At 40.6% G+C, this 16,743-nt stretch overlaps 2 protein-coding genes across 2 annotated transcripts in view; one reads left to right on the top strand and one right to left on the bottom strand.

Moving 5' to 3' along the window:
• The window catches only part of grin2ba (glutamate receptor, ionotropic, N-methyl D-aspartate 2B-a), a gene marked incomplete at both ends in the record, with an annotated part of 134,674 nt that extends 130,425 nt beyond the window's left edge, over positions 1–4,249 (bottom strand). The window contains one exon of the mRNA XM_079252213.1: positions 4,223–4,249. Within this exon, the coding sequence (XP_079108339.1) occupies positions 4,223–4,249 (27 nt within the window). The remainder of the gene's footprint in view (positions 1–4,222) is intronic.
• Positions 4,250–12,953: 8,704 nt separating this feature from the next.
• On the top strand, positions 12,954–15,664 carry fmc1 (formation of mitochondrial complex V assembly factor 1 homolog). The gene is made up of 2 exons (XM_079252908.1): positions 12,954–13,110; positions 14,256–15,664. Exons 1-2 carry the CDS (start codon positions 12,982–12,984, stop codon positions 14,457–14,459), a joined length of 333 nt encoding a protein of 110 aa, XP_079109034.1. The 5' UTR covers positions 12,954–12,981; the 3' UTR covers positions 14,460–15,664.
• The last annotated feature ends 1,079 nt before the right edge of the window (positions 15,665–16,743 follow it).

Here is a 16,743-nt window from a genome sequence, read left to right on the forward strand (position 1 = left end):
TGTCACACATTTTAATGGATGAACTAACACTCTGAGACAAGTTTAGAGAGTTTTTCATCATTTTCTTTCTGGTAAGTTTTGCAAAAAGAAACAGCACTTTATGTAAGTACAGAGAAATGCTAGTCAAGATTTCACAACTGAACGATCGTACACTATTTTCAATGTTTATGAAACTCAGCTCCGAGTTTCTAAAAATCAATGCCAGATACAAGCAGGAACAATCGACTGAACACACTGAAGAAGTTAAATGGCTGCATGAAAGCTGCATTGTATTCAGGTGCATTCAGTTTAATCAGTCAGACTTTGACAAACCCATTATGCTCGTGTTCCTTAGAATAGCTCACGTCACAGCTTGGCTTTCTCCTTTTGTCTATGGAAAGAGCAGCATCTTCGTATTTCACACCGTACCTCTCAGTTTCCATCTTTCTGCTGCTTAGCTGACACATATCACAAGTTTTGACAGTACGCGAATGAGGTCCCTCGGGGGAGGCATTAACTCCCTATTGGGAGCTCCTCTGCTAAACTCCTAGAGGGCGTTTTTCCTCAACTCAACCCAATCAATAACTCCTAATATCATCTAGTGGCAAACAGTCGCTGCAAAAGGTTGCAGGATGCTTTGGGACAGACTGAGGCTGAGAGCTTCAAGTGGGCAGATCATACTGAGAATGGAAGGAAGCTGAGCTTTGACATTTGGAGTGAACCAGGGATGGGAGATGCGGCCTCGAGTCTGGCTCTACTAACAAAAGAGAGAGCATTCAGGGACGGTTAAGGGTCACTGCCCATGCTTGACCATTTTATCTTTGCAACATCACTGATGGCTGCTTAAAAGATTGTGTGTGTGTGTGTGTGTTTGTGTATGAGTGAGCTGATGATACACTACCATCTAGTCTCACAGCTGAGGGGGGGGGGTGGCTTCCCCACTCCCGTAGAACACTGTATCATGAAGGGTAATCGTTTTTTGCTGGTATACACTGATTTATTGACCGGCACAGCTTTCATAATGGAATAGAAAAACGTAGCTTAGTGCGACGGAAGAAAAAAAAAAAAGACATTTAAATGGAATTAATTAGTTGCAGCTCCTATGTAATAACACATTAATCAAACCTCTTAGTTTAACATTAATCACATACTAGGACACAGGGGTTATTAAGCTGGATTTGAGGATTTAAGAATGAAAACACAAAACCCACTTTCAGTCTGGACCGCAACGGAAGAATAAAGCCACAGTAATGTACGTCGTTGTTTCAACACCATTTAAAGGTAAAGCCAACAAAATGAACAAACGTGTTTGGGTCATCCTTCAGCTGCATCATGCTTTTCTCTCAGCTCTACAAGGAAACTTCAACACTCTTCATCTTTACGTCTTATGTGCTCATCCCAAGCTTTTCATGTCTCTCATAGAAGTGTAAACATACTGACCTGAGACAGTTATGAAAAGTACGCAGACAAGTGGACAAATGAATTAAATACAGATATAGTGTATATGAAAAAAGAGACACAGGTGAAAACTGTAGCTGTATGACATTGGTGCATAATACTGTTGCTTATCTATAACCAGTAAACGCAACTGCAGGGTCTGACTGAGGCGCATGTTGACAATTACTGCAAATTATGATTTCTAATTAAGTATCAATGCTCCTGGTTCAGTTGTGGTCAACAAGAATAAATTTCAGCACTGAATTTATCCAACAACTGCAGCCCAAACATTGACGACACCTGAAGCCTCCTCACAGCAGCATGAGAGGATGTGCCAGAAAATAACAGATGCCACCAAAGCAAATGTTGGAAGTGCAGCGCTCAGCTAATGATTGGATCTGCAGGCTGTTTTCCAGGTGACTTATATTACTGCTCCACTGCTAGGGGCAAGGATGACTGAAGCTCTATTGATCTGCTGTTTTGCAACTCGATCGATGCCACCGCACAGATCTTAGCTTTTGTGTTTTTAGGTCAAGCTAAAGCAGGTGTGCTCAAGGTAGCAAATTTTATTCCTGTTAACAAACATCACCATCGCTCAAATTTGAATAAAAAAAACACCAGAAATTGATTGTACTTCTGAATTTCACACAATAAACGAGCATCAGTGGCACCTCGCACGATAAATACGATTGGTATTTATTACATAAGAGAAAAATATGTGCTTTCGCTATGCTTGGAACTTTCTTCCAATAAGAGGTATTGATTTAATGAGACATGCCCACACAGTACTTCCCACCTTTTGCATTTGTTGGAAAAACAGAGTAGACAGAAGCAAAAGCGCACGAGAGGTCAGTCAGCCAGAGAAAACAAACAGCTGCACTCTTTTGCTTTCTTGACATCCTAGAAATAATTACCACAGCCTTCCTCTCCCTTTTCATCCTTTTCTCCATTTTTCCAGCTCTTAAGCTTAGAATTAAGGAAAAGGAAATCAATTAAAGAATAATATATATATATATATATATATATATATATATATATATATATATATATATATATATATATATACATATATATATATATATATATATATATATATACTTATATTATTATTATTATTATTATTCCTTTGTACATACAGATACTGTGCTGTTCTGCAGGAAAGTGCACCATTAACTGCATTCAGCAAATCATCTGAAATACGAAGGGTGACCTTGGAAGAAATCATTTTATGTTTCATAAATCAAAAAGGGCTTTGGTGCATTTTAACGTTTTATTGGGTACGACTGATGACGTGGGTTCCCGGAGTCAAAATAGGAGCGTGTTGTTAACTGGAAAAAAGCCACACTGCAGTTAATTAATGTCACTGAGCTGTGTTGATATAATAAGGAGGGCCAGAATCCTATGTAGCTTAGGTACACAAGGGTTGTAGATAAAGCTTTTTGGAAACTAATGAGAGATTGCTATTCTAATTCATCCTCATTTCAGCCATTATTCCAGCCTTTGCTTTTTCTAAACCCCTTTTAGACTCTTAAAAAAAAAAGAGAGCTAATAGACTAATAATCTGTAACTGTATGTGTGAATCCCTTTTTTGTGTGTAATACAGTGGTGTGGTATTCTAAATGAGATTCCTCATCCCTGCTTAATTCATCTATATGGTAATGTTTTCTGACGTAAGGCAATAGTAGGAAATCTGCAGAATCAGCATCAGCTGAAGCTGCTGTGTGACTTTCAGCTAACGACAGCGGGCCGAGGCTGAGGCACTTCATTACAAAGCTGCACTGACGCTCTGCTGCTGGCTGAGGCGCCTGCTTAAAGTAATAGGAGAAACTGTGCTCTGGCACTATTTGTAGTGTGCTCACACACACACACACTGTGTTCATAGTCCATTACCCCCAACCCACGTTCCAACTCTTCTCAAGATCTACTTGCGCCCATCACCCCACCCCCTTCAAAAAAAAAAAAAAAAAAGGGTTTCCATTCCTTGCTCCTGCACCTTAGCGCCTCGGCTCATGTCTTTTAAACGTCACAGCTGATTAATAGTGCAGAGAATAGAAGAGAAAGATGGAGAAGATGTAGTGGGGGTATGAAGAAAAGAGGGTAAACCAAAATATAAAATGAATAAGAAGTCTGTGAACAATAAGTCTGTGTTTTATGAAACCGTAGCACTTAGGAGTTTATTGGAGACGCGTGCTGTTATGGTAATGACCTCTCATGGCCCCTTGAGGGAAATAGATTTTCCTTGTGTAGCATGGTGCTGAAACAAAGCAAGACTCCTTTTTTCTTATCACACAAAACACACAGTCTCTACCTTTCACACTGACATCAGACACTGCAGTGCATGAATACACCTAACAAGAATATATGTGCAAATGGTCAGCCCCAAAAGTCCCAACAAATCCTTTAATTGCCTGATCGATGCCTGTAGAGGCATGCAAATGAGACCAATAGTCAATAGGGCCTGGGTCAGGTTGAACGTCCACATACCGACGCATGCCATTGATCAAAATGCACTCTGTGTTACAAACCAAGGATTAAACCATTTGTCTGTAAGCTCCACCTTGAACCATTATCCTGACCCTCAAGCAAAGCGGGTGTGAGATACGAACCGAGAAAAAAGCCTTTCAGAAGTTTTGCAACATCCATCACAGAGCTTAAGAGAGGCGCACATTCAGCAGAGCTGCAGACGGTCAAACACACACGGCTGAGATAAGATGGGTCGTTCCAGCTGGTCTCCGGCAGGGACAACGCGAGTACACTACAAACCGCTCAAGCTGTAATGGCGGCCCATGCATCAGGATAGTCTTACCTTGTGTTTTGCCAGCCAAAGTGTCATCCCAGCTTCTCAGAAGTAGCATGGTGGTGCGATCTGGGACTCCTCTCTCCCTCTCATAGCCTCAGACTGAGGGAGGCTTAACTACAATCAAAATAGAGGGACAATATTATTAATTGTTAGCAGCAACTGTCATTTCTAATATATGTCATTTTCATTGCAAAAACTGGTAAAGATTTTTAACAAAAAATGGAAGAAAAAAAAAGTGTGCAATCAAAAGAATAAAGATTAATAGACCCATAAAACCCCTTTTTTTTTTACTGTTCACCACCTGTATCCATGAAATAAGATTTGGATTTTATCTTCCCATGTGAAGAGACATAACTAATCACCTGGAGAGATACCGCCTGTCAACATCATTAGCCAATTGACAGATGAGCTCAGTTAAGTGAGAAACGGAGAACAAAACGACTATGGGAATAAAGTAGCCCTTCATCATCTTCAGCTGTTGCTCGACCAGAAACTTTGTTTGCCTTATCCAGTTGCACCTTATTGAACACACATGTTTAAGTCTTCGCGATAAATTGAATTACACCTCTCATTAGTCGTGTCGGGGTTCAGTGAAGTAAATACAGAGTTGGGTTTACTGAGTATTTATCACTAAATTACAGTGCTTTTGGCATTAATTATGGACAAAGAGTTGGCACCAAGAACTCACAGCGGTTTTAGGTAAACTCATCGACAGGTCAAGAGGGCAAAGCAGCAATTTGGAGGTAATTGTACTCCACGGGAGCAGCTTGACTTCTGTTCCTCTGGAAAGATGCTTGGAGTTGCTTGTTTTTTCTGACGTCTGCCAGTCTGTTATTGCAAAGGGAACAAGAAGGACCGAGGGTTAGAGGCGGGTCACAGTCAGTTAAGCTCTAATAAAAACATGCTGTGCTTCATCAAACTGTGCAATCTCTGACCTGCTCCTCTTAAAAATGAATAAATCGGGTTAAACTGGGAAATTTTAGCTGTGCAACTTGGTACTTTAATGGTTCCTTGAATAAAGCTTTATGCATTGCTGATTGGGATTCAAATCCACACTGAAGGCCATCTCTGCTATGCGCAAAGAAGAAAAAAATTCCTCTTTGTGCTTAATCCGTTTAATTGCCAATCACCATTCAGTTTAGTAAACTATGTGTGTTTTTGCATGCTTGTGTGTGTTTGACACGAACCCAGCCCAATATGATAAATAATATATTTCCCGCAACTGTACTGTAGCGCTAAATTGTCTTTGCACGCATCTCCAGCAACCTCCCAGCTCCGTTACATGCTGGAGGAGAGTCATAATAAATAGCATCTATTAAACCTGGTACGCATCTCGTATATCACGAACACACTCCCGACATGAGTCCATAAGAGCGCCTAAATCGGAGAGGAGAGTGTGAGCCATACTTTAGGTAAATAAATGATTAAGTGAAATATGTTAATAAATAATAAACCAGTCTCTGCAGGGTAACAGATTGTACTTTTCATATTTAATAGACTGATGGGCCTCACACAAACTAAGACAACAAGTACACACACTGCACCATGTAATCACCAATAAGCACAGCAGTCACGTGTACGCTCTCCACTTCACTGTTGACATGCAAAATACAAGGGTACAGTGGGTTCAGGTTTACAATTGCATTGTTTTTTTATGTTTAGCTTATTTCAAATTGTATTTTGTTTATTTGTTTGATCTTGTAATCTTGTAAAAAGCCCTAAATTGCATTTCTGTGCAGTCTGCGTAAATTACTTCTCTGTCAATACAAGGCTTCTTAATCAGCTCAGATGAATTATTGAATAACCTTTTTATATCAGATCATGACCCATATTCTGCTCACTTCAAGTGAATATACAGCCAATAAAACTGAGATGTACTTTTTAAGCTGTCCCACATAGGCTCCTCGCTTGCTCTGCAAAGGGTGAACAGGACTCAGACACACACTGCAGAACGTTACGAGCGTTAACGTGGAGCTCTGCGGACTGATCCACTCATTTATAACAAGATGATGGATGAGGTCGTATTGCAGCAGCACACATAGAAATGAACCTGAGGTGTTAAGCTAAAGCTTGCTCCAAGTGTTCGATTTTAAAAGCATGCAGAAGCTTTCTGGATGCGCAGCGTGACATGAAGAGGTGCATTAGGATTCTGTGATCCCTAGGTGGTACATGGTGGAAGTTAGTTGAATACAAAATACCTAAAAGAGGGTTGCCGCCGCTTTCGTTAAGGTGGATGCAGCGCTCAACGCCACACACGGGAGTTGCTTTGTTGTCTCATTAAGTAGCACATGGGTAGAGAGAATCAGTAGGAAGAAGGGATGGGGATTATGAATCTCCTCAGCCCCTACTGTCTCCTCTCCTGGCTTGTTTATCAATGATGACTGCAAACACGGTGCCTATGAAATCTCTTAAGCTCTGTTTAGAGACATTTGGCAGACCTCTTTTCATCATAAGCTTCCTCTTATCAAACTGTTTTCAGATACTGAAAATTTGCCTGAAATATGCTGTAGTGCCCAAGACATTAAAGTACCACAGATTTATTATTCAGACAAATCGTTGGCAATATTTACAAAGATCTTATGCAATTACAAAGAAGTGCAAATGGAGTAAAACACTAACTGCTGTGTCACATTTGGCAGGAACAATATAAAATAAAATATACTCTGGTCTGTAACAAGAGGACTCGTGGTTATGATCCAGATCCAGAACTTGCGTCCCCGACATGATAGCCAACAAATCACCTCTTTATTTGCATAAAAGGGTTGCTCGACCACATAAGTCTTCCATATGCTTGCCCTACCTCCAAGTTATGCCCTAAAGGACTGGTGGAAATGCTATCAGGAGGCCCTCTGAAACACAGCTCAAATCAGATGTATCAGCTGCCGTTTTCCAGCAAAGTGGGTCATAACGTTCACACCACCCGACTTCAAATTTCCCAGGTAGCAAAGCAAAGAGTGTGTTCCAGCTGCTCTTAAGAAACTGCCACAGACTATTCCAGTGATCATTACAGTAGAAAGACAGGAGCGAGCCATGTGTCAGAGGCACAGCTCGCGCCCTGAGACGTCCATTTCGCAGCGCGGCAGCTGTGACAGCTTTGACAGACTACCTGAGCTTAAGTGCCCATCTGTGGATAGGCTACAGGGGTCACATGTGTGCCAAGAGTACCGGACTGAACGGGTAATAAACCTGGGTTGTGAGAGCGGGTCCCAGGTGGGTTTTACAGGTATGTCTCCATAACCTTGACTTAACACACGTACATACACACATACTGTGTAAATCCAATCTGCTGTCAGACAAACGATCTGAAAGTTAATCAGAGAAACGGGGGTCAACCACTGTTGCACTTATGACAGACAGATGGATATAGAGTGTTTGTGAGTGTGTTTGTGTGTGAGGGAGAGAAGAGGGGGTGTTAATATGCGTTTTGCTGCAGATGTATGAGTAAAATCTAATATGGAGGCACTCTTCTAGGAATTAAGATTTACCGCCTTTCTCCTCGTCTGAAGGACTTCATCTTTCACTTAAAAAATATGAATAATTGCTCTGGAAAAGGGGCGGCGTAGTCCATTTCTTTACGCAGATGACTTTATTGATCTACGTATGTATATCCCTCCCACTCTAACATCCAATGTTTTAAAGAAGAGCGGAGTCATCAGGTGATTTGATTGGCAGAAATGCCCCATTGATGTGGAGAGTTGTTGAACAAATGGCAGAATGAAATATGGAGATTATTCTGGGTTTTTTTTTTCTTTTTTACATTATGAGACACAGTGTGATCCTGTGACTTAATCCAACATGGAATAAAATGATCAGAAAGAGACTTAAAGGCTAAAGCTGGGGGGAAAAATTATTTTAAAAAAAAAATAAATAAGTGGAAACAGTGTGAGTTATCAGTGATGTGTGATAATACGCCAGCGTCCAGCTCTCATAACACACACACACATCCATGGCACGTCTGTACACCCACAGGAACACACACACACACACACACACATGCAAAAATACTGCTTCATAAAGAATTATACTCTGTGTGCACGTCTGCGTCGATTAACCATCATCCATAAACATGCAACAGCAACAGCATGAGCGGATTCAAAGCAACGTACTCACCTATTTAACTCTTAACACTGAAGCACATTAAATTTGATCAGTTTGGCGTGGATGGAGACATTAGAATCACGGCTATCGTGTCGGCTAATTGACAAAGATGTTGCTTGAGTCTTTAATCCGCGATAGCAAAATCCCATTAGGATTCAGTAGTTGAGAGAGAAATATTAAAATCAGCTTCAGTCCGGAGAAAATGTCAAGAAAAAAAAAAGTCCAGAATTTAGAGCAGCTTTTGATTACTTGTTAATTTTTTTTTTTTTTTTTGTCATTTGTAATCTATTCCAGGATTTAAAAGGTAATTCCACAGGAAATCATCTATATCCAGAGTGCCTTTATCACGGTAACGGTTGCTCATAAGTCCCACTTCCCAATATCTTCATGTAATGAGCAGAAGCTGCATTAATTCTCCTTTCAGGACAAAAAGAAAGGAAATATAAAAAAAAAATTTAAAAAAAAAGGAGATGGACAAGATGAGTTTATGGTGTTTTCTTCATTTTGCTATGCATCTGTCTATTGCTGTGCCTCTCCAAGCTTACACACTACAAACAGGCGCAGACACACACACCAAGTTATTCTGTTACTTTACAGACAGCGTCACACCTGTGTCTTCCATTTTCATGTCTCAGTATAATAAAGTAATAATCTGCAGCTTCTATCGCAGCAAGTTTGAATGATCAGGTGGATGAATTGCAAACTTACACAACCCAAAATGCAAAATAAATAGCAAGTCCTCTCTGATGCAAGCAAGCCAATCATGTGTAAGTGGGTTTTTTTTTCTTTTTACATTACAAATAAACACAAAAATTAAATAAAGAACAATAACAAATACATGAATATGTGGATTAATGAAGTGATGAAGAAAGGAAAGGTGAAGAGAACTGATTAAATAAAGTATGATGCCAAAAAGTGAAAATTATGTCGGAGGGAAAAAAGGGGGAAAAAATCCTTTGGATGGTAAAAGCCAGTTTTTTTTTTCTAGTCCATTCTCTTTGAGTGCTTGTGTGTGTCTGTCTGCAGGAATGAGAGTCGTTTCGGAAAGATCCGAGACAGAGAGGGAGGAGACAGAGGGAGGAGAGAGGAAAAGAGGCCAGCAGAAACGGAGGCAGAGGACTGCATAAACACAGATGACACCCCGACAGAACGGACAAGTGCTGGCTTTGAAACACACTTTGAAACAAACAGCTCATGTAGCTGCTCGGGGAGTGGGCCTTTTCCCGCTTTAACCTTCACCTGATCAAAGACAAGAAGCCAAACTAGAAACTTACGACACACCTCAGTTTGCTATGTGGAACTCGGGTGTCTTTCAGTGTGCATGACCACAACAGAACAAACATGAAGACATGTGACGAGGAAGATGCGTGATGAAGGTCTTTTAATGGACTGACAGACTTTTGTGCAACATAAAGAAAAGACAAGGAAGTTAAAATAGGGTCCCACTTTGATGACTGGAGAAGGTGCTTGCTTGATTGCTTGATGAGTCACAGTGGTCTCAGTTGAAGAGAACAAAAAGAAAAAATCAAGTCCAAAAACACAGACGGAAGAGGGAGAGTGACGTAAAGGAGGACATGGCAAGAAGCAAGAATCAGCTGAGAGCTGGATGGGAACAGAGCCATGCTCATACCGGAGCATGGCCGACTGAACGTGTCTGTATATGTGTGTGTGTATGTGTGTGTGTGTTTGCACATCAAGGTGTACAACAAACACAAGAAAACCTTGCATACAAAAAAAATGAACAAAGACTTTGAGACAGACACTAAACACTAAATAGACCTACCTATGTTTAGAATAAGGAATCGGCCAAAAAAGATGCATAGGATGGTGGGAGGAAAAAAGAGAAGGAGGGGAGGGGGATAGGAAAAGGTACAAAAGTGAAAAAGGCATAAATAGAAAACACAAGCAAGCCAATTAAAATGACTCTATAGGAGCTGTTTAAATTAGAGGAATAAAGAAAAATGATGAAGCCAAAAAAAAAAGAAAAAAAGAAAAAGTAGCCAAAGTTACGGATGGACAGTGACTGGAGTGTAGGGGAGGAGGAGGAGGAGGAGGAGGGGGGCGGCGGAGGGAGGAGGAGGGAGCGTGGGCTGCACAGGGAGAGAAAGGGCTGGAAGTGATAGGAATGGAGATAGGAGAAAGAATGGATGAAAGGGGGGAAAAAAGAGGAAAAAGGAGGGGGGGGGGGATCCCTTTCCTCTGTCTCTTTCTCGTTTTCTCTGTCTCTCTGCTTCTCTTTCCCTCCTTGTCTGGCTCATAAATAGAGGAAATTGTTGACCAGGTAAATGGCGAAGTAGATGAGAAGACAGAGGACCGAAAGAGCAAGCAAATGAAAAGGCAAAGCACCTCCCAGCAGCGCAATGAGAAAAAAAAAGAATAAAAATCGAAAGATAAAAGCAAATACTCCAGTGGCCTCCGTTGTCTCCAGTCTATAAGTGGAAGGGGGGATTGGCTGTTGCCAGTTGTTCCCCTTCCCCGGCTGCCTTCTGCTTTCTTCTCTCTCTCTTGCCAAAAAAGACTTCCCATCCAGATGACAAAAAAAAAAAAGGCAGACACAGATGTCCTCTCCTCTTTCTCTTAACTCTGGTCAGAAATCACACGCCACTCACACAGGTTTTTCATTGTTGCAGTGGCAACGCACAGTACTACCAATATTGCTCAGTGGGAGGGGGGGAAAAAAAGGCATTTGGGTAGGGGGGGGCTGCTGCTAGTCAAGCACAGCCTACCTCATGAGGAAAGATACTGAGCTGGAATTGCTCTGTCTCCCCTCTCCAGCCCATCCCTGCGAAAAGATGGGAGGAAGGGAGGTGGGCCCACTCGCTGCATTAGTATTCATTGAAAGAGTGTGAGAGAGAAAGAGAGAGAGAGAGAGAACGATATCGAGAAGGTGGGGGGGGCTTCCAACAAATGTCGAGGAACCAAACCGGTGTGAAACTAATAAGAGACTGGCTCCCCCTAGAGTCAATCATCAATAGACAAGTTCTGATAACTGGAATCACTGGATATCAATGGAGCCTCTACACACATGATGATCAGACTTGAAGGCATCTAAACACCACTGCCTCACCCTTCGCAGCCTCAAACACACCAAGCAGTGTGATTGTAACTGCAAATAATAAAAAGTGCACGTGCACAGTTTGATTCAAATCTAAAAAATCTCTGCTTTGTTTTTCCATCAAATAAGTCTCTCATCTCCAAAAGATTTCTTTTTTTCTTCCATTTTACATCATGTTGGACAGAATTCTGTGACTTCTGATTCATGCAGACGCAGTTTTGTTGTGAAAACAAACAAATGCTCCTTTATGCATTTTGCCCAAAGCATAACTCACTGTTGCTATGGCAATAAATATATTTCCACGCAAGCGATGGCTTTTTACTTGTTGCTGGTAAAGGTTTCAGTCTTTGTCTTTCCATCGGTGTGTGACATTACATAAACCAAATGATCATGTTTGGTTTAATATTATGCAGCTTTCACTGCAAAGGCAGAGCTCTAACGGTGTATCATTTAGATTTGTTTGATCTACGATAGCAATAAAAGAGAAAGAGAGAGATTGGAGGAAGAAATATGAAGAGATCCTCAAAGAGGCTAAAGACCACAAATAATCAGGCATCTACGCCATGTTAAAGAGCTGATAAATTACCAAATGAAAACATATGTTACCTTCCAAGGAAGCTGAAGGTGGTGACTGAGGAAAAGAAACCATTTCATCTCGGATCGGGGATGAACCAGGTAATACAGGCAGCAAAACAACAGTACAACTGTGCATCCACCACTCTTTTTCTTGACCTTTTGCTTGGTTCCGTACATCTGAAAAATCAGTCATTTATAATAAGTGAGAAAAACAAGGCCCCAGGTGACACAAGCACATATTTATAAGTAGCTCAGTTGTTTTACCAAAGACCAAGGCTGAAAAAAAAACACAGATCAGCTGTAAACCAGGCAGATATGACAGGTGGTTGCTTTGGGGGTTTGGCTGAGCAATTTGCAGATTTGACATCAACATCTCTTGATGTTAAAGTCTTTTTACAATTGGTCACAAGGCCAGATTTTCCAATGGGCATTATGGGCACAGGCCCAGGGACCATTGCCCACTTGGGGCCCATGTACGGCAAACACCAGCAGTTTGGACATTAAACAAAATGTACAGTGTCTAGTGTATTGCTATTGATACCATTGGCTGAGAGATGTTAGAAATGTTGTTCCACAGTGTATCATTCACAATTTTCACATTGTTGCAAAGGCGAAGAGGGCCCCTGGAACACTCTGGGCCCAGGGGCCTGTGCGCTTTTAATTCGGCCCTGCCTGGTCATATCTGGTCAGCTTTTATCACACCCTTCTCTGCTGCATTCAATTTGTCATATGTTACAATTTGATACCTGCTCATTTCTCTTTAAAAACGCATATTTTCAGAAAGGTTAAGGGCCATCCTGGCTTTGTGGACCACTATGCTTTTGCCAAATATGTCCAGTCAGTAAGTCTGTCCATGACCGTACAAATCTTTCGTGGAAAGTTACCTGTTGCAGCTGAGAAAAGTTGTGCAGGGATGTCAGCCAGTTTGAGTGAAATAGCGCCTCCATGTGGTCACAACATACACATCGACTGTGCCGTGATGAATTGGTAATGCCTGGCTTCGTCATTGCCTGCACAATCGATTCACCTTGCAGAGATGGCAACGTTGTCATCACCTCTAAGAGTCTGCAGAGGGATATTAAAAGAATTACGGGCCCTACGTGGACCAAGTTACAAAGAGTCACTGGCTTATGGTTATGTTATGGATCAGTATCGTAAGAATAAGGTGGGTTTCCATCTAAATTAGTAAAGGTAAATGTTAGCTTAGTTGCTAACCACTAATGCAAATTGCATGGGACGTTGTTTTAGCTGTCCTCGTCGCTCTTCAATAATAACCTCAAACTGGAAGTGTTTTTGGTTAACTGCAAAATATTTCAACATGGCTATAGATTGAAGTACCCACCCTGACAATAAAAATCTGTTGTTGTCAACTTTTCTACTTCTTAACTTCTCTGGTTGGAAGCAAGGTGACTAGCTTTAAGGCTAGGCTAACATTAGCCATCTGTTTATGTTATTGTAATCAACAATATCAATGCGCTTGACTGTAGTTTAACCTGTTGCGTAGCAACGCAGTTTAACATGTTTTCCTTATAACTTCAGCCAGTGTCGACTTGAACTGAAGAAATTTAGATTAAAAGATAAAATGACTGTTTACTAATACTTTTTAAAATTCTATAGCTTGGACATTGTGGAAAGAATTTAAAGAACGTGTTTGTCTGTATTTATCCGCTACGAAAAGTAGATACCCTTTTCTTAGATCTGTTTACGATTATCTATGTGATATTAATGTTTCACATTTTAGTTGAATGTTAATTATTCTTGTTCGTCATTGTCCATTATTTTTCAATAAATTGTTTTTTTGTTTGTTGTTTTTGTTTTTATTTTATTTTATTTATTTATTTTTGCTAAATTACTTATATTTTAAAACAAATGGGGTGTTGTTTGTTTGTTTTAAACAAATAGAAATGCTTCAGATAAGGACAGTCCCATATTTAGCTATATTCTCCAGCTACCCTTCCATTAAACTTGTGTGATTGAACGATCCGTCTACATGTCCATCTAAGTAAGTGCTTATGGTTGTGTTTAGATCTCATCTTGAGCACACTGAGCTTGTATTATTAATGCTTGAAAGAGCATGGCTCACCAGGGTTGTTGAATACATGTGTGGTCACTGAAGCAAAAACAGCTGTAAGGAACTCTTGCTTGTCATTTTGTATTTATCCCAGCTTTGAAGACACCCCGAGGCTTTGTTATGTACATTTGATGCTCTGCAAGTGCCTACTGTACATATAACTGTTATGGTTTATACACATAAGAAAACAATCGTAGCCATGAGTGTGTAAAACTACTGATGTCTCCCCTGTGTCACAGGTAACTGGAGAAAGGTATTGCCGTGCCCAGCAGGAGGCACTCCATGCTTCACAAACATACCTGTGTTTGCTGGCTTCCACCAGGAACCACCTGGCCCTGCACAACCTGTACCATGGCAAGGGAGAGCGCAGCCCAGAGGAGGTGGCTAGCCTTGTAGGGCTTCGATTGCCTACACAGCCTGGTGGAAAAGGCTGGGAGAAGTGAGGACATGAAGGTCAAGCAGAAACTCTGGAAATTACACGTGTGTGTGTGTGTGTGTGTGTGTGTGTGTGTGTGTGTGTGACTTATTCAGCCTCATGCAGTTAATGTAATGTCATTGAAACTTAAGTGCATATTTGGCAGGAGTCAGGGAACCTTGTGATTGTGCCACTATGGACTGAGAGATGTTGACTTTTACTTGTTTTGTTGATCTTCATGTTCAATAAAAATGTAAGCTGTGATTGTTGGTGATAAACTGCAGTCTGTAGCTTTTGTTTGTCTTTGGTGTTAAAAAAATAAAATCACCTGTCAATACATTTCAATTGATCATTGAAGTATAAAGCGCTGTTAGACTAGACTCATAATTTTGCTTCATTTGACAATAAGTTGCAGAATTCATTTAATTTGAATCAGGTGTGTTGGAGCAGAGAAACACATAAAACCACCTGGACAGTGGTCCTTAAGGAACTGAGTTGGATAGTCTTGGTGAACATCATGTGGTGACAAGTGAACGTAAACAAAAATGAAAGGGAATGATAAGTTAACATTTTTATATGTGACACTAAGTCTTGTGGGCTTGATGATGTCACAACAGTTTTCAGTTTTGGGTAATATTTGCAATGCGGCCAGTTTAGCTTTCCATCTTAAGCATAATGGTGTCTTTAAAGATAAATGCAGTACTTTACTATCATCATCATGAGGAAAGTCACAAAGGGAGCTCAGTATCTGTTGTAGCTTTATTAAGTCAAATCTGGTTGGAAAAAAGGTTGGGAAAGTGTAGGTGAAATCATCTTTTCTTTTAAGAAATCTGCCATTGTTGACTATGTAGACAAATAGTTTCCCATCATTGTCCTCAGTTGGTCTCTTTTATTTGCTTCCTTACATGTGCTTCTTCACTACGGAGTCATCCAGCTGGGATACATGCGAAATGTGTTTTGGTATTTTACCAATGAAAGTTTTTTTCCTGAGAAGAAATCATTTGAATTTTAGATCTCCATATATGTTTTTTTGTTTTTTCAATAAAATATTATATGATGTGACAGTGAACTTTGTTCATTCCTGTGCAGTGATTTCCAATCCAATGTGGGAATTTTTTTTCATACCCAGTCAAGTTATTCACCTGTTGCCAGTTATCTTAGAGTCGTGTAAAAATTATTGGAAGTATCGGGGGAAAAAGTCAAAGTCTTGAATGACCTAGTACAACATGTCATAATGAACAAAAGTTTGATTAAAGTAAAATACTGACAAAATTTCAGAATGAAATCTTCCAGTTTTTTCATACAACAGATCTGTTGCTTCCTAATAGTTCCAGGTAAACACAACTTTCATTGTTTCCACAGTATACATCACAAAGTCATAATTGTCTAAGTACTGAACCTAAATGTAAAAGCTGTATTTGAAAGTGCATCCCTTACTGCTTCCACAGAAATGTGGAGCACAATGGCTGCTGGTACTTCCAAATCAAATTATCTGTAATTATTCAGTGTGAGCTTCTGTAAAAAAAAAACGCAGATGTTTTTGCAGTTTTTTGTATCATTCAGGTGGGTTTTAACCTCTCTCTTTATATACAGTCTATGGTTTTAACACAATCCCAAAAAAAAAGACATTAGAAATGTTCTTACAAAAGAAACTTTCCGTTCAGCAATTTGGGAACGCTCAAGGACATTTCCAAACAAGTAGGAGTCCAACATCCTGCAGAAAAGGATTATTTATAAGTGGATAAGATGTAAACAGCAGCTGATATTCCCAGGAGTGGACTTCCTAGAAAGTTCACCCCAAAATCAGACAGTAATGTTTACAGAAGCTGAAATACCCAAAAGCTACACATCAGAATCTCAGTCAGCATGTTCATTCATTCATTCATTTTCTGAACCGCTTATTCCAATTCAGGGTTGTGGGGAAGCTGGAGCCTATCCCAGCTGGCTTTGGGCAACAGGCAGGGTACACCCTGGACAGCTCGCCAGTCCATCGCAGGGCCACACAGAGAGACAAACAACCACACTCACGCTCACTCCTAGGGGCAATTTAGAGTGACCAATTAACCTATCATGCATGTCTTTGGATGGTGGGAGGAAGCTGGAGTACCTGGAGAGAACCCACGCATACACGGGGAGAACATGCAAACTCCACACAGAAAGGCCACTGACCAAACCAGCAACCTTCTTGCTGTGAGGCCACAGTGCTAACCACTGCGCCACCGTGCAGCCCAGTCAGCATGTTGAATGTTAAAATTCATCCATTCATTTCTGAACCAATTAAATTGTCCAATTCAGCATCGCAGGGAAGCTGG

This window comes from Telmatherina bonti, assembly GCF_933228915.1.
Source record: "Telmatherina bonti genome assembly, chromosome: 14".
NCBI lineage: Eukaryota > Metazoa > Chordata > Actinopteri > Atheriniformes > Telmatherinidae > Telmatherina > Telmatherina bonti.